This window comes from Callithrix jacchus, chromosome 3 (assembly GCF_049354715.1).
Source record: "Callithrix jacchus isolate 240 chromosome 3, calJac240_pri, whole genome shotgun sequence".
Taxonomy (NCBI): domain Eukaryota; kingdom Metazoa; phylum Chordata; class Mammalia; order Primates; family Cebidae; genus Callithrix; species Callithrix jacchus.
In genome coordinates, this window is record NC_133504.1 from 147701187 (window position 1) to 147720678 (window position 19492).

General features: G+C 33.8%; 1 protein-coding gene across 3 annotated transcripts in view; it reads left to right on the forward strand.

Moving 5' to 3' along the window:
* The window catches only part of GABRG1 (gamma-aminobutyric acid type A receptor subunit gamma1), an 84103-nt gene that overhangs the window by 32395 nt on the left and 32216 nt on the right, over positions 1-19492 (forward strand). For all 3 annotated transcript variants that reach the window (XM_035293789.3, XM_035293790.3, XM_035293788.3), the window contains exon 3: positions 9337-9404. In XM_035293789.3, coding sequence (XP_035149680.2) covers positions 9402-9404 — 3 coding nt within the window. In that variant the 5' untranslated portion in view covers positions 9337-9401. The remainder of the gene's footprint in view (positions 1-9336; positions 9405-19492) is intronic.

The window sequence follows — 19492 nt, forward strand, 5'->3', positions numbered from 1 at the left end:
TTCCAGAATTTTTCCAGGAATTCTTGGCAAACACAAAAATACTTGGTGTTTATATGTAAAACAATTATATCTTCTAAGTTCAGACTATAAGGCATACTATTTTATGTATATGAATGCTAGACAGGATATTCAAAATCTTGTTAAATGTGGAACATTTTTTCATTTTATGTGACTGTTTTATGAAGTTCAAGGACTTCATCCACTAAAAATTATTACTAACAGTCTCAATTTTTGTGATGAACACAAACAGCTACCCAGAAATTTTTAAAGTAACTTACAGAGAACATGCCATTCTCAGTGAGAACCACTGGTATACACTGTTCAGTAAAATGTACTGAAATGATAGAAATCTTGTTACACATTACCCGTTTTTGTAAGCACTAGCCACAAGTGGCTGTTCTGTGCTTGAAATGTGATTAGTGTGGTTAAGAAAATTTTTATTTCTATTAAAATTTAAACTGCCATATGTTTCTGCTAGCTATGATATTAGACAGCACAGCCTTAAGAAACTACTCATGCCTATGTACCTATTCTTTTTTTTTTCTGACATTATTTTTTTATTATTATTATACTTTAAGTTCTAGGATACATGTGCAGAACTTGCAGGTTTGTTTCAGTTTCCTGCATATGGCTAGCCAGATTTGTGAACATCATTTATTAAATTGGGAATCCTTTCCCTGTTCCTTGTTTTTGTCAGGTTTGTCAAAGATCAGATGGTCATAGATGTGTGGTGCTCTTTCTGAGGACTCAGTTCTGTTCTGTTCTGTTGGTCTATGTATTAGTTTGGTACCAGTACCATGCTGTTTTGGTTACCATAACCTTGTAGTATAGTTTGAAATCAGTAGTGTGATGACTCCAGCTTTGATCTTTTTGCTTAAGACTGTCTTGGCTGTACAGGCTCTTTCTGATTCCATATGAAATTTTAAGTAGTTTTTTCTAATTCTGTGATGAAAATGAATGGTATAGCACTGATGGAGATAGCACTGAATATATAAATTATTTTGAGCAGTATGCCATTTCCCCAATATTGATTCTTCCTATCCATGAGCATGGAATGGTTTTCCATTTCTTTATGTCCTTCCTTATTTTCTTGAGCAGTTGTTTGTAGTTCTCCTTTAAGAGGTCCTTCACATCCCTTGTAAGTGGTATTCTGGTCTTTTATTCCCTTTGTAGCTATTGTGAATGAGAGTTCACTTATGATCTGGCTCTCTGTTTTTCTATTATTGGTGTATAGAAATGGTTGTGATTTTTGCACATTAATTTTTATACTGATACTTTGCTGAAGTTGCTTATTAGCTTTTGGAGATTTTGGGTTGAGGCAATTGGGTTTTCTAAACATACAATCATGTCACCTGCAAACAAAGACAATTTGACTTTCTCTCTTCCTATTTGAATACACTTAATTTTTTTCTCTCACCTGGTTGTACTGGCCAGAACTTCCAATACTATGTTGAATAAGAGTGGGGAGAGAGGGCATATTTGACTTGTGCCTGTTTTCAAAGGGAATGCTTCCAGCTTTTGCCCATTCCGTATGATTTTGGATGTGGGTTTGTCAGAAATAACTCTTATTATTTTGAGATAATTTTCCAGCAATACCTAGTTTTCTGAGAGTTTTAGCATTAAAGGGTATTGAATTTTTTTTTTCAAAGGCCTTTTCTGCATCTATTGAGATAATCATGGTTTTTTTTTTTTGTCAGTAGTTCTATTTATGTGATGGATTACATTTATTTATTTGCATATGTTGAACCAGCCTTGCATCCCAGGGATGAAGCTGACTTGGTCATGTTGGATAAGCTTTTTAATGTGTTGCTGGATTCAGTTTGCCAGTATTTTGTTGAGAATTTTTGCATCAATGTTCATCAGGGATATGTGCCTGAAATTTTCTTTCTTTCTTGTGTCTCTGCCAGTTTTGGTATCAGGATGATGCTGGCCTCATAAAATTAGTTAGTGAGAAGTCCCTCTTTTTCTATTGTTTGAAATAGTTTTAGTAGCAATGGTACCGGCTCTTCTCTGTACCTCTGATAGAATTTGGCTGTGAATCTATCTGGTCCTGGGCTTTATTAGTTGGTAGGCTATTAATAACTGCCTTAATTTCAGATCTCGTTATTGGCCTATTCAGTGACTCGACTTCTTCCTGGTTTAGTATTGGGAGGGTGTATGTGTCCAGGAATTTATCCATTTCTTCCAAATTTTTCTAGTTTATTTGTGTAGACATGTTTATAGTATTGTCTGATGGTAGTTTTTATTTCTGTGGGAACAGTGGTAATCTCCCCTTTATCACTTTCTATTGCAACTATTTGATTATTCTCTCTTTTCTTCTTTAAGTCTGGCTAGTGATCTATTTCATGTCTTTTCAGAAAACCAGCTCCTGGATTCATTGGTATTTTTTTGAAGGGTCTTTCCCGTCTCTATCTCCTTCAGTTCAGCTCTAATCTTAGTTATTTCTTGTCTTCGGCTGGCTTTTTAATTTGTTTGCTCTTGCTTCTCTAGTTTGTTTAATTGTGATGTTGGTAACAATTTTAATTGTGATGTTAGGGTGCAATGTGGTGCTGAGAAGAATTTATATTCTGTTGATTTGGAGGGGAGAGTTCTGTAGATGTCTGTTAGGTCTGCTTGGTCCAGAGCTCAGTTCAAGTCCTTAATATCCTTGTCCATTTTCTGTCTTGTTGGTCAGTTTAATACTGAAATTGGGGTGTTAGAGTCTCCCATTATTACTGTGTTGGAATCTAATTCTCTTTGTAGCTCTGTAAGAACTTGCTTTATGAATCTGGGTGCTCCTGTATTGGATGTATATATATTAGAATAATTAGCTCTTCTTGTTGCATTGATCCCTTCATCATTATTTAATGAGGTTCTTTGTCTTTTTCGCTCTTGGTTGGTTTACAGTCTGTTTTATCAGAGACTAGGATTTGCAAACCCTGCTATTTTATTTTTTTGCTTTCCATTTGCTTGGTAAATGTTTCTCCATCCCTTGATTTTGAGCCCATGTGTGTCTTTGTCCATGAGTTGGGTCTCCTGAATACAGCACACTGATGGGTCTTGAATCTTTATCCAATTTGCCTATTTGTGTCTTTCAATTGTGGCATTTACCCCATTTATATTTAAAGTTAATATCAATATTAACCTTAAATGTAGTATAAATTTGATCCTGTCATTATGATGCTAGCTGTCATTATTTTGCCCACTAGTTGATGCAGTTTCTTTACACTGTTAATGGTCTTTACAATTTGGTATGTTTTGGAATGGCTGGTACTGGATCTTTCTTTCCAATTTTAGTGCTTCCTTCAGGAGTTCTTGCAAGATGGGCCTGGTGTTGACAAAATCTCTCAGCATTTGCTTCTCTGTGAAAGATTTTATTTTTCCTTTGCTTATGAAGTTTAGTTTGGCTGGATATGAAATTCTGGGTTGAAAATTCTAAGAATGTTGAATATTGGCCCCCTCTTCCTTCTGGCTTGTAGGGTTTCTATAGAGAGATCCATTGTTAATCTGATGGGTTACTCTTTGTTGGTAACCTGACCTTTCTCTGTGGCTGCACTTAACATTTTTTCCTTCATTTCAACCTTGGTGAATCTGACAATTATGTGTCTTGGGGTTCCTCTTGGGGGTGGTGTTCTCTGTATCTTCTGAATTTAAATGTTGTCCTGTCTTGCTAGGTTGGGGAAGTTCTCCTGGATAATATCATGAAGAGTGTTTTCTGTCTTGGTTCCCTTCTCCCCATCCCTTTCAGGTACACCTATCAAATGTAGGTTTGGTCTTTTCACGTAGTCCCATATTTCTTAGAGGCTTTGCTCATTCCTTTTTATTCTTTTTTCTCTAATCTTGTCTACATGCTTTATTTTATTAAGTTGATCTTCAATCTCTGATATCCTTTCTTCTGCTTGATTGTTTTGGCTGTTACTTGTGTATGTTTCATGAAATTCTCGTGCTGTGTTTTTCATTTTCATCAGGTCATTTATGTTCTTTTCTACACTTGTTATTCTAGTTAGCAATTACTCTAACCCTTTTTCAAGTTCTTAGCTTCCTTGCTTTGGATTAGAACATGTTCCTTTAGCTCAGAGGATTTTGTTATTACTCACCTTCTTAAGCCTACTTTTGAAAATTCATCAAACTCATCCTCCACCATTTTGTTCCCTTGCTGGTGAGGAGTTATCATCCTTTGGAGAAGAGGTGTTCTGATTTTTGGAATTTTCGGTCTTTTTGTGCTGGTTTTTCCTCATCTTCATGGATTTATTATCTTGATGTTGGTGACCTTAGGATGGGGTTTCTGTGTGGTGTCCTTTTTGTTGATGTTGATGCTATTCCTTTCTGTTTGATAGTTTTCCTTCTAACAATAAGGCCCCTCTGCTGCAATTCTGCTGGAGTTTCCTGGGGGTCCACTCCACACCCTGTTTGTCTTGGTATCACAAGCAGAGGCTGCAGAAGAGCAAATATTGAGGACTGTTCCTCTCTCAGGGAGCTTCGTCCTAGAGAGGCACCTACCAGATACCAGCCAGAGCTCTCCTGTATGAGGTGTTTCTCAGTCAGGAATCCACTTCGGGAGGCAGTCTGTCTCTTAGCAGAGCTCAAGAAGTGCTGTGCTGGGAAATCCACCACTCTCTTCAGAGCTAGCAGGCAGGAGTGTTTAAGTCTGCTGAAGCTGCACCCACAGCTACCCCATGCCCCAGGTGCTCTGTCCCAGGGACATGAGAGTTTTACCTATAAGCTTCTGGCTGGGGCTTCTGCCTTTTTTCAGAGATGCCTTGCCCAGAGAGAAGGAATCTAGAGAGACAATCTGGCTACAGTGGCTTTGCTGAGCTGCAGTGGACCTCACCCAGTTCTAACTTACAGGTGGCTCTGTTTATACTGTGAGGGGAAGACTGCCTATTCAAGCCTCAGTAATGCTGGCTTCTCTCCCACCACCAAGCTTGAGCATCCCAGGTCGACTTCAGACTGTTGTTCTGGAAGCAAGTATTTCAAGCTAGTGGATCTTAGCTTGCTGGGCTCTGTCGGGGTAGGATCTGCTGAGCTAGACCAATTGACTCACTGGCTTCAGCCCCTTTTCCAGGACAGTGAACAGTTCTGTCTCATTGGTGTTCCAGATTCCACTGGGGCGTGAATCAACACTTTTGCAGCTAACTTGTGGTCTGTCCAAGTGGCCACCCAGTTTTGTACTTGAAACTCAGGGCCCTGGTGGCATAGGCACCCCAGGGAATCTCCTGATCTTAGGATTGTGAAGACTGTGGGTAAACTTAGTATCTCGGCTGGAATGCACGGTCCCTCATGGCACAGTCCCTCAGGGTTTTTCTTGGCTAGGGGAAGGAGTTCCTCAATCCCTTGAACTTCCCAAGTGAGATAGTGCCTCACCCTGCTTCAGCTTGCCTTCCATGGGCTGCACCCAGTGTCTAACCAGACCCAATGAGATGAGCTGGGTACTTCTGCATTTCAGCTGGAAATGCAGAAATCACCCACCTTCTGTGTTGATCTCACTAGGAGCTGCAAGACTGGAGCTCTTCCTATTAGGCCATCTTGCCAGCCCATCACCTTTTCATCCATATATATCCACATGTAACCTGGGATACATTTGGTTTTCTGGGAAGATTGATTTACAAGTGGTGTTTGACATTTCCTTGTTAAATTAGGCCTCAGAAAAAGTATCTAAACTCAAGCTTGACATCTGTCTGGTTCAAGGACCTCTGCTGTATAGTCTAGAGAAGCTGGAACATGTTAATCATAGCTATTTTAAAGTCAATATGTGATATGGGGCTGGAGTTTCCTTTCGTGGGACATGTTTATAAGTCCAAAACATTTAATAACTGTAGGCTATTAACTAGATCAAGATTTTCTTTTATTTTTGTCAATTTTATAGCCTGAGACATAATTTTCCTTTTTATTTTTAAAAAATTGATTTCCTCCTGATTCATGAATTATTTTTTAAATATTACTTAATTTCTAAATATATTGGGATTTTTAAAGATATCTTCATTTGTATGGACTTCAATTTTAACTTTATTGAGGTAAGATAATATAATTATATTATTTCAAATTATGTAAGCATGATACAGTCATCAAATCCAGAAAAATAATATTGATATGTCACTACCAGTGAATACTCTGCCCCCTTCCCAACTGTCTTAATAATATATTCAAAGAAATATTATCCAGTTTAGAAAAAATATTACATTTTTGCTGCTTTGCTAGTGATTTTCACCAAATCTATAAAAAAGAACTAATATAAGTCTTACTCAAATTCTTTTGAAAAATAGAGAAAGAGTGATACTCAACTCATTTTACTAAGCCAGCAAAATCCTGATAACTAAACCAGGCAAGAATATTACAAGAAAAAAATTATACACTCACATCTCATATGAATGTGTTGGTTGAATGAAAGAGTTGGTACCCTTATGAGAAGCAATTTTTTGCAGGTAAAAACAGTTGACTCCCTGGAATAAACTTTCAGAAAATCTTATAGAAGCTGTTCTGCCTGTGGAGTAACCATTCTTTCATTGCTTTGCTTTCTTAAAACAAAAACAAAACGAAAACCTGCTTTGACAAAAAAAAAAAAAAGGAAATCTGTATAGAAATTTGAGTACAGCTTGGTAAAAATACATTTGTATATGAGCAAGGATGGAAGAGAACCCAAAAGCAATTAATTGTATAAGAATGCTCACACTAGGTGGTTGTGTTCCTTCTTGGTATTGTGCCTATGTCATTTACAAACAATTATATACTTGGCTGAATGAAATATTTAAATTTGAAATAAAATTTATATAACATAAAATAAAGAAAAAGATTCTAAGTGTGATAACTGCAATATCTGAATCAGTGGGCTATTTCTCTTTCTTAATGCATATTCTGTGACAATAAAAAAAGTGTATAAAAATCTCCAGAATTAGAGTTTTAATTCACCTAAATTAATTTTAATATACAAATGTGACCAAAAAGCTATGTAATCTGCTAGAGATATCTTAGTGAAATTAGTATAGTGTGTCCAAGAAAACATGGTTTAAATCAATTATAAAGAAAACATTTTTAAAATCCATTGTAGTTTGTATTTTCTCACTGATACACCAATTACCCACCTCTATAATCAGCTCTCCTAAGTTTTGCCTTTGTTACTTGGAATCTGAATGTGAAAGCTTTATTGATCACACTGTTTTTTTCTTTTTTAATTTTTAAATTTTTCTCCCTGTTTCTATTTTCTGGATAATATTTAAATTGCCCTGAACTTCTATTATTTCTATATACTGGCTCCCACAGGGAGAATATCTACATATATCCTGTTGAGCAACTTAAAGCAAAATGCTTAGAACAACAGCACAGAAAGAAACCTTGCAAAAATAATCCAATGTCATTTCTACCTGCTTATACATACATACATAATACATACATATGTGTGTGTGTGTATGTGTGTGTGTGTGTGAGAGAGAGAGAGAGATGCCATGGCAGTACATGGTTTTCTTATGCATCATTATGCTATTGAAAAGAAAGAGGGCTTGATCTCTATGTGTATTGATGAATTAAATATAGTCTGTGCTTACTTTCAAGACAATATTTAGAGTCTGGAATGACAATTCCCTGTTAGTTTCATTTTTCTAGTTTTAAATTAAAATATGACATTTTAGTTTTTGAACATCACTTATATCTTGCAATTGAATGCACTTTGGATTGAGAAAATCATAGTGCTAAGAAAGAGTATTTAGTCCATTTCCAAGAAGCCTGTGTTTTAAGTAAACCCATAAGTATTGTTCATAGTATGAATCAAAGCAACAATAACTCATTATTAAGAAGCAATTACAGATTTCTGGGTTTTTTTTCTTAATTATATTTTAAAGCATGTAACCAGCTGTGGTTTCAAAATTAATATGATATATTTTAGTCTAGTTTGGCATTTATTCTTCTTTGTGTTTAGGTGCTGCAGATTCAAGGATCAGATTCAATAGCATGTCAAGTGTACAAAATGGGGTACAGAATAACACAAAAGCATTCATGGCTTTCAAATACATATTTAACAATTATCAACTTTGGTGTCTCCATTTTTATTAACTCATGGCAAAATGCCAGAGTTAATATTTTTTGAACGTATATGTTTATCTTATAATTGGTTAAGAAATGTTGATATCAAAAAACTTATATAATTGGTTAAGAAATGTTGATATCAAAAAACTTGATAGGAGAACTAACTTATACCTGTAAACTTTGACCCTGTAAATGTAGAAAACATTTATCCTGTAAATGAAATTGTCCCAGGAACAATTTCCCTCACAATGTAGACAGTGTTCAGCTTTGAGTATGTGAAATAAAAGTCAGTGCTCAGTGTTTGCTGATTTATCAGTTTAACTGAAAAGAAATCTCATTATATAAGAGTGGTACATTGTTTATATCAGTTATAATTACTTGTAAATGGTAATAAATATACTTACAAACAAAAGTAATAAATCTATTGTCTTGTTAATTGGCTTTCATAAAAGTCATTCTGTAAATCTAAGTATAATTAGCTTAATTTTATATGTGTTGACTACAATTCATAGCTAGTCAGATACAAATGAGAAACAGTTAAAGCAACTCATTTCAGAAGTCAGCCTACATTAAATTGTAAATCCTTCTATGAATCATATGACCTATTTTATTTAAGATATCTACTTGATGGCTAGCAAATGGAATTGCATTTTCAAGTATTGTGTAGGTCTAGAAACATAGTTTTGTGTACTAAAATTAAATGTGTTATTAAATATGTATGCCATATAAAATTTTTGCTTAAGGAAAAGCAAACTGTAAGTGTTGTGTGTTTTATTAAGTGTATTTTTAATTGCAAGGGGTAAAAATATTGTTCTAAAATTTGATAGACATCATTTTGCAAAACGCTTCAAGTTTTTCACTGAAGTTTGGTAGCTTCAGGGGTCTGTCAGATTGAAAAATGCCAACACCAGGAGACTGAGATGGAATGGATATTCAGCCTGGCAGACTTGGTTGTGTATTAAAAGAATAAGTACATCTTGCCTGGTCAATCACAGCATTGCGATTATGAGTGATAAGTACTAGGTCATAAAGGGAAAACAGATGAAGTTTAACTGAGGATGTATGACTAAAAACATGCCACAATAACAGAGAAACTTTCAATCTACAGGGTCATTTTTCTGCATTATCTCATGTGCTTTATCTTTATGTAATTATCTGTGATTGATTTGTAAACTGAAAAGGTTGTTTTGTAATGGCATATTTCCACATCTAACAATAAAATATGATTAATGATTAAAATGATAAGATATTATTAGTTACTATGATTTCTTTAAAACTAAGAACAGTTTATAAAAATGCCTAATTATGTATTTGACCATTCTTTTTGTTGGTATTTTGCAGTGAGGCCCACAGTAATTGAAACTGATGTTTATGTAAATAGCATTGGACCAGTTGATCCAATTAATATGGTGAGTAAGGAATATTAAAAATTATTATCTGCCATAGAGATCTCTCAAGTGTGTATCTCTAAAATAGAACTGGGATGTGACTAATTTTTGATAGTTGATTCTGAAGTAATTCAGATGAACATGTACAATTACTTTGTGCCAGATATTGGCAACTGGAGCTAAAATATACCTGTATCTAAGAATTTGTATTTCATTATTCCAATGTGCTGTGTTTGGTGGAACCATGCAAATGCGTAACAAATTATCATCTAGTCCACCAAGAAGAGGTCCCTAAGGAAATCTGGAAAGAAAAAAATATAGAAAGCCTGAGGGGAAAGTAGTCAATCAGGGTAGGAAAGGGACTTACTGGCAGAGAAAGCAGCATGCACAAAGTCACAGAGGAAGGAAACAGCCTGATAAGATCAGGGGCAATTGTAGCAATTTGATGTTACCGGAATATAAAATGCAAAGTAAGAAACTGAGGCAAAAGCGATACTTCAGGGTCTTACTAGGACAGTTTTGTAAGCCACCGTAATAGGAAGCTTGTAAATTGTATTATGTATGAATTGTATTACTTGGGAGAAGAGAAATAACTGGAAACATTTTATCAGAGGAGTGTCAAATATGGATCTACATTTTTTAATACATTGCTCTTATAGAAGATGGAAGTAAGAGTCCTAATTAGGATTACAGAGACCCATTACAGGTTATTGTATTAGTCTGGACAATAGATCTTCAAGGTCTTACCTACTGCAGTTGCAATCTAGTTGGAGGTGACAATAATATATTGTTTAAAAATTCAGTAACTTTTTGAGAATTTGGTGACTTATTAATTTTGTGTAAGCTGACTCCCAGGTATAGAGATGAAGAGGCTTTAAAATGGTAGATTCATTATCAGATATAGGAATACAACTTAGGCCTCTGTGTCCCAAGTGCTCATGGTACATTCAGGAGGAGCTGTCCAGCAGCATTTTGCCTTATAGACCTGCTATCAGTGAAGATGTTAGGATAGAAAATAGTTGTACACGAGAAAAGAAAAGGAGACAAACAACATATAGTACAGCTTACGACATCAAGAATGTGTGAGATGATCTAAGAGAAGACTCAGATTAAGAAGATCACAGATCTGAGGACCAGATGGTGTAATGAGATGAATGTATATAAAATACAGTTGGCAGAAAGGGAAGCATAGAAAGGGGACATATTCAGAAAAGTCAGAGGGGTAGGAGAAAAAATGAGAGAATATGATATTATAAAATGTGAGAGAGTAAAGAGGATAAAGGAGAGGAGTATGATAATGAATTACAAATGGACACGAGAATACAATAAAAATGATTTAAATTTTGATCACTGGCATTGGCACATGGTGGTGGTGATGATCTTTGTTAGAAGAGATTCAGCTGGAATGGTGAAGGCAAAGAGGGATAACAGCTGGATCGTACATCCCTCTTTTATCCTCAAAGCTGGTGTCATGTCCAGACATTTCTGCCATAGAGGCCTGAGAATATATATGGTTCCTGCAGGATAGTCATATAGTCATGTGCTGGTTTCCGGGTGCTAGGAAGTGAGTGAGAATGTAGATTTAATTTTATAAACTACTATTTTGAGAAACTTGGCTTAGGAGAAGATGAGGTAAGAGTGTGGGGATAGAGAAAGTAGAGGAGTGAATACGAGCAATAAGGGAGGGAGAGAGAATATCAGAAAATATCAAGACAGGAACATTTAGAATAAAAATTCAGCAAGTGTGATATTCGTTCTTTTTGTTTTATACATAGAATAAATAGTGTTTTATTACTAATGAAGAACACAATTAACAACATTAATATAAGTAACAGGCATTATTTAAAAAAAAAGACTTCATGATGTTCGGTTCCAAACCCTGATAATCCCATTCTGTAAGTCAAACTACTGGGTTCCATTGAATGCATTCAATAATGTCTCCTCTCCTTTGCTTTTGCCTTTGGTATCAGTCCTCTAGTGTTGCCACAACAAAGTAGCACAGACGGGGTGGCTTAAATGACAACAATGTATTCCTTACAGTTACAGAGGCTGGATGTCTAAGATCAAACTGTTGGCTGGTTTGGTTTCGTTTTAGGTCTATCTCATTGGCTTGCAGGAAGCCACTTTCTCACAGTGTCCTCAGATGGTGTTTTCTCTGTGCCTGTGTAACCCTGGTGTCTCGTTTTGTATTCAACTTGTCTCTTCTTATCATAAGTCGTATTATATTAGGGCCCACCCTAAAAGCTGCATTTTGTCGTTAAAGGCCTTGCCTTTAAATATAGTCACCTTCTGAAGTTCTTGGGATTAAGTTTTCAACATATGAATATAGAGGGTAACACAGTTATGCCCATAAGACATTCAAAGATAATTCTCAAATATTTTGCTGATTTTCTTATTCACTTTATTTATTCAATATCAACACAGTCAAATCATCTCTTTATTACAGGCTTTGCCACTTTGTAGCTGATGGATGTTTATAATTTACCTATCAGTTGCCTGTATATGTTTACTCCTCTGGTTTGACAGTCACACTCAGTTTTTCTCTTACTCGATGTAATCTTCATATGACTCATCAACTTTTACAGTTGTCTGCACTGATTATTCTAGTGACAGCATTTTAGCCACACCATAAGTGACATCTTTGTCACCTTAGTGCAAGCAAATATGAACTGGCTGTGGCTAAATTGAATTTGAGAGGATGAAGGTATGTTCCATTAACCTGACCTAGAAGTTAGTCTTAAATTAGGGGCTAACATTCAGGGAAAAGTAGAGGCTGCTACTTGATTCGGAATGCCAAACCTCTGTGAGATGGGGGAAACGGCTTTAAAGTGAAGACAGAAGAAAAAAGAAATGAATAGTAGACCTTAGGGAACACATGTATTTAAGGACCTGAAAGATGAAGCTGAGACAGTAAATGACACATCAAGGTTGGCAAGAAAATGACAAAACTGCCAAGGAAACCAAGTGAAGAGAAAGTTTCCACAAGTCTTTTTAGTATTGATACTACCCAAAACAAATTACTACACAATTACTTGGTTTTACAAACAGAAAAAAATTTAATATACATGTGTAATAGGTTATATTTTTAATAATATGCAAATATCAGATTTCATAAAGTAATACATTGCTAAAATGTTAATTATTTTTTTAGTAGAATATTATAATGTTTAGTTTCTAAGTAACCAATGCCTAGAGAAAATAAGCCTGTTTGAGCATGTGGGAAAGTCTGCATTTTCTTGAATTGTACATTTTTGTTTGGGGTTTTTGTTTATAATTTGCATGAATACATTAAATACAAATGTGGTCATTAAAGTAAAGCGAAACAAGATTCAAGTTTGTATTAGTATTCTGGAAACACTTTGACAAGAATGGCTACCAACAGGCTTCTATGAATTTTTTCTATATAAAAAATTCACGGTATTAAAGATTTAGTTTTCCCAGTGTGGCAAATTACACACACTTTTAACTTTGAACAGTGATCGTTTAAAAAAAAAACCTAATTAAATAAAATTACTAGTGATACTAAAACAAGTAAAAATAAATAAAAGAACCCTATGGAACACTTGATAGTGTTTATTAAAAAGAAAAGCATTGTAGTACTAGGGATGAATAAGAAATATGTTAGAAGACTATTTTAACTAAACAATGCAGGGAAATTAGAATTCACTTTTCATAAAATGAGCAAAATTGCTTTGAATTTGAGTGTAATCAAGGAAGCTGATTGAGCATAATTAAGCAAGCAAGAGGGCGCCACCCCTGTAAGTACTCACATAATTTAAGTTACTAGTAAGGACCAAAATTAATGTATTACTTTAACTGTTTTTGTTAAGTCAGCCAAAATTTGTTTTGCTGCAAAATGGGTGTTCTGTTTAAACTTAGATACATAAAATGGCATTTCTATAGATTACTGAATAATGTCTAAAACAACATTATTCTACAATGGATTATGTTTTTCTTTTTATAGTCTAAAGAGAAACAGATGCACTAATGAAGACTGGGGAAATAATAGAGTAACTTGGAAAGAAGCTGTTCAATTTTATATATGCTCTGAGTAAAACTATCTACAATATAAGCAGAACAAAAATACACAATCGGAATTGAAGTCAAGAACATGTTACTAGAGATTATTAGACAAAACAGTTATAACTTCTTAACTCTTCAGATTTGGGGGAGATTATCTATCTTTACCCTTCTAAGCAAATATCTCATGATGGTGGCTACCCTCTGACAAGCAAGTGCAACATTCAAGGGCCATAGCAATTCTTTCAATCCAAGTTAGAATCAGTAAGAGCTGTAAGACATTCAAGATGATATTATGGGTCTCTAACAGGAGGCTACAGCATAAGATTAGTAAGTACAAAAGTAGCTACAACTAAAAATTCCAGGTATAATTTGGACATGAATTTAATTGTAGAAACTGGTATAGCCTTATATAATCCAATATTAAGAGATGACTAATATGGAAACTTTGTAAGAAAGGAACAAGGAAAAACTAATAAAAACTACTTAGATCCCAGTTCTCATCTGCAGAACTTAATTTAAATATTTTCTAATTGGAAGAGTGATGTGTCACACAGTCCTTAAATATACTTCTGAAACTGAGTAGAATCTTCCTGCTGGAAATTCTGATTGATCTTAGTAATGGAGACAAGGCTGAGGAACAAGGGCACCAGCTATGAAGATGACAATTTCAAAAGAAAGTAGGAGGTCACCAGGGCTATACTTGAAACTAGCTGTCTTGACTACAAGGGGGTGAGTAGTACGCAAAGATGATTAGGCAAACTTAGCGAATGACAGAATGCTTTCTTTCTGGCCTGTGCAACAATATGTAACAGAAATGCCCATTTTCAGTATCTCTCTTTTTTTTTTTAACAGAACAGGACAATCTATTCTCTACAAAAGAAAAAAAAAATCCTTTTTAAACAACAATGTATATGGAGCTACAGAAGTCACAACCATTATTTGTTATAAAATGTAAATAAGGGATTTTTTCTTAGTAATAATTTTTTTCATTTATTTAAGTGAAATGGCCAAATATCAAACCTTAATGTGGAAGGTGAGGAGGAGTGTGGCTTAATAGGCTGTTTGAAAATGGTTAGAATTGATTTTTATAAGCCTCTTTATTTTATCAGATTCTTTTGATAATAAGCTCTAAAGATATAATGTGTATTTAAGCATTCTAAGAGTATGGATAAACTTGGTACTCATAGAGATATTCTTTCCATGTAATTTATTCCATTGCAAGAAACACATATTTTGTGGGTGGTTTATGCAATTGGTTCTAGTATTTCATAGGTTGATCTCTTTCTCACCTTCTCTTTTTTTTCTCCCACCTTCATTGTCTCCCGCTCTCCTTTCTATGTTTCTGGGCTTCTAGTTTTAGGAGATAAAACTTTTAGCTATAATTTCTGCATATCAAAGAAACCCTTTATATTCATTTTACTACATTAACTGTAAAGAATCAATTCTTGCCAAGCAGATTAGCTTGAAGAATTATGAAATAACAAATGCTTGGGGATAAGATTTTCTTTGCTATTGTGATAACTGACCTGCATATGTTAATGGTTGGAAAATGGTATTAGTCTTCTTAGATGTGATGAATTGCAGTACTTAAAGAAACACATTTATATTTTTAAAATCTATTATAAGTTTATTGTCTTGGTATGTGCAGTATTTTAAAGCCTATCACTATTGTTTTAATTACTTTGTTTCTCCATATTAACATTTTTGTCACTATATAACATAAAATCGATTTCTTTATATATCTTAATTTAAAATAATAAAATATTTAGTTACTTTTGATTCAACATTTGCAGATATAAAATTAAATATTAAAAATAAATAACAATCATTTTCATCTCTGTTTCTTTTATCCGGTATGTTCATTTGCTCCATAAATATTAAGTGAAAGTTCCTAGTATTAGGAAATTAAATTAACCTTAGAATATCTAAAAACTATCAAAATAATTTTATTTCTTAATTCAGACACATATTTTATATATATATATATATATATATATATACACACACACACACACATATAAGTATATATTTCATTGTCTTATTTGTTTGTCATATGTTTGTTTACAATTTATTATGGTGAAAATTGACTCACTGTTAAAAAAGATATTGGAAAATGTATGCCATCCTCTCTTCAGGAGAGCATAAAACCTAACAGGAAAGATTGGCTAAAAATGCAAATAAGATCAAGCAGAAGGGAAAAAGCAGGAAAAAGACTGTGTATGAACCTATACATATTTTAAATTGTAAATGGTGATCCTAATGCTATTTTCTTCTAAAAAATTTTTTCATAAAAATTTTTATTATAAAAGAAATACATACTCAATCTGAAATAAATAGATAAAAGAAAAACAATCCTGAAACATTACATCTAGTGGTCACTGTTGTTATGACCATAATTTTATGTACATAGTTTTACCAATGCTTTATTAAGTTCGCTGTTTTATAACATTTTTTTCTATTTGTTATATTATGTCATTTTTACTTAATTACTTTTAAAAAATTCATTCAATGTTGCAAATATTTGGTAATGAGTTATTAGAAAACAAATTCAAAAATTTTCTGAATTTTTTGACACTTCACTCAAGGTAGACAGTCTTGAATTAGTTACAATTTTTTTTTAGATTTTTGTGAGTTAGTAAACATAGAATGTTGTAGAATGTACTGCTTGGTAATTTTGGCCTCTGGGTAAGTTTGTTGGAAATGTTCTGACAGAATGAATATCTAGTTTGCTTCAGCTCATGATAATCATACATGTGCTTAAATAAAACTTGGTTACCGGTCTTGCCTTACCCAGCTGTTTCAATTCTCTATTGCAGATCTCAGATGTTATAGCTGATTCAAAGAGAATCTTCTGATTCCTAATTTTTAACACCTTTATTTACACATTTATTTATCAGAGAAGAGTTACTTTGCTAATAATACAAAAAACATATCAAACCATACATATCTAAGAAAAAGTAATTTAGCACACATATATATTAACATGACCTAAGACAAATTTAGGCAGTACATATTTTGTTATTTTAGGAGATTACATTCTAAAATTGTGTAGGGCTACATATATGAGTTGAATGTTAAAAACCAAAATTTCCTGAAATATACACATGCTACACTTAGAAACACACATATTTTCATATAGATTTTAGTATAAAGAGCTAGTATTTAGAAAAATGGTAGCTTCCATGATTCAGATTGAAATGAAGAGTGTTGGACAAATTTTTTTATCTGTAGGTTTTAAAATTTATATAAATTTATGGGGGACAAGTGTAATTTTGTTACATGAATAGGTTGTGTAGTGGTGAGGCCAGGGTTCTTAGGGTAACTATCATCACAATAATGTACATTTACCCATTAAGTAATTTATCGTCTTCAAAATTCCTCTGCTACTGCAGCCTCCTGTATCTATCTCCATTGTCTCTCATTTCATACTCATTCTACATCCACATGTACACATTTTTAAGCTGTCACTTATAAATGAAAATATTTGTACTTGTCTTTCTTTATCTGACTTGTTTTATTCAGTGACCCCTGGTTCCATTTATGTTTCTACGAAAGGTATGATATAAACTCCAAAATGTACTTAAATGTTCTAGAATTCTGCAATTAGATATAATTTACTTTGTATAGCAAGGACCTTTCTTTTTTCTTTTATTTGATTTTTTTTGTAAATATAAACACCTTGATGAAGAAATGGAATATGAAGCCAAACTTTTTGAAACCTTCACAACCCCAAGTGATAGACAGGTTAAAGGCAATTTTTGTGAAAAAGAAAAACCAAGTTCTCAAACCAGGGGATTCTGATACAATCATCTGAGATGGAAGCTTGGAATTAGAATTTTGAAAATGCTGGCTGGGCACAACACTCATGCCTGGACTCCTAGCACTTTGGGAGACAAGGCAGAAGGATCACTTGAGCTCAGGAGTTCAAAACCATCCTGGGTAGCACAGGAAGCTCTTGCCTCTAATTCTTTAAAATAAAATATTAAAAATAAAAATAATTTAAAATATATTAAAAATTAATAAAAATAATTTTGAAAGTGCTTATTAGAGAATTCTATTCAACCAGGTTTGGAGGTTCCTAATCTAAGCCATTTTTACCTATAAATTTAGTAGGGATTAGGCAGGATTAAATGAAGGTAACAGTGATATTTATAGACTGAAAATATTTTTATGAGGAAGAGTCATTGGAGGAAACCGTGTCTACCTTAGGCTTTATCCCTGTTTATAGGTATGACTTTTTAAAAAATGTTAATTTCTAACATTTCATAATGTTCTCATGAACATAGTCTTGGAGCTGGAAAAGACAGTCATGACAATCTTGCCTTGTGCCCACATTTTGCCAATTAGAGTATATAAGTGACTTGGTCAGCTCCCTAGTCTAGTAAGTCTCAGATCAGAATTATGACAAAATTTTCTCATTCCATCCAATCAGTGTTCTTTGTATTACACATTACTTCTTACTAGAATGCATACGTTGTATATAGTCAGTATTTGTTCTATTGATTATCTGGAAAGTATTTTAAATTATGTATGTAATTAAAAGACAATACCGTATCCCTTATTCAATGTGTTATTTTTATATCTAGAATTGCAAAGGTTTAAAATAATGTAATAAAGTTTTAAGTCTTAGATTGGCAATGAATTTGAACTAACACCAGCTGCTCTTCAGTTTAATTAAAATGTGAAGTAGAGAAAACTTGTTTAAATGTCTTGACTTTTGACATTTTGCTAAAATAAAATTTGTAGCAAAATACTGTAATTGAAATTGTTAAAATTGTGTGGTAACCCTTGAATTTCCTGGTAGGAGTACCTAGCTTTGTGGTATGCGCAATGGGATTCAAATTCCTGAGGTAAACAGAGGAAGCAAGTGCTCTGACATCAGTGCAAATAATGCCCCACTCACAGGATACAATGTTGGAAAAGTCTTCATTTTCTGCTGTTGGACTGTGGACAGCAGTAAGAATTTTATAAACTGGTAATAATATAAATAATTTAAAACATGAGACATGCACTATTTCTAAATATATGATTTCCAAATATAGTGTTCTGTCTTGCTCAGATAGACAGACTAATTCAGAAATCAAGCAAATATTTTTAGTACAGGGCAGTCACAGATGTAGAAACACTTTTCCCATCAGATCATACAGCAATTAATCTAGCTGTTTAGCATTGGGCCAATCTATAAGAAATACTGCACATGTGGATAGAAAGCATATTTGCCTAGTAGTGGTGAAGCTTTTCTAGGAAGCAGAGCCTTCATCTCAATATCAAATATTTAGCACAGAGAATTTCTTACCATGCTGTTAGTTAGTAATACACTGTAATGGGGAAGTATAGTTTGAATGTGTGTATAGAGTAGTACCTCCTGATCTGTGGTTTTGCTTTCTGTGGTTTCAGTTATCCATGGTCAACAATACTCCAAAAATAGGTGAGAGCAGTGCAATAAGAAACTTTGAGAAGAAGGTAGAGATCACATTCACAGAACTTTCATTACAGTAGTTTGTTATTAAAATTCTATTTTATTATTCATTGTTAACTCTTACTGTGCCTAATTTATCAATTGAACATTATCATAGGTATGCATGTATGAAAACAAACAGTATGTATGAGGTTCCCAACTATTCGAGATTTCAGGCATTCAGTGGAGATATTGAAATGTACCCCCATGAATAAGAGTGATCTTTTGTATATTCGTTATCATACTGTGTTTCATACTCAGGAAGCGTGCTTCATTTCAGGTTAGACTTATTCATTCATTTATTCATCCAGTACCCCACAGTGATCACAGATACAAATGCCATTGAAGTACAAAACAAGATGAAAGAAAGGTAAGTATGAAATAAGTGACCAAAACTAGTAATTGTGATATGATTTTCAGCTCTCTGGTTTAAAAATATGATTTTCATCTTTCTGGTTTAAAAATCTGTGTCTCATATGGATGACCTGAGTTATGGTAAAGAGCCTCTTACGTGTTGTAATATCTTGGAAAGACTTTTTTGTATCTCAAATAAAATGAGGAAAAAGCAGGAAGAAATGACAAGATAGAGCTTGGCAATATAGAATAGTCACTGGGCAAACAAAATTTG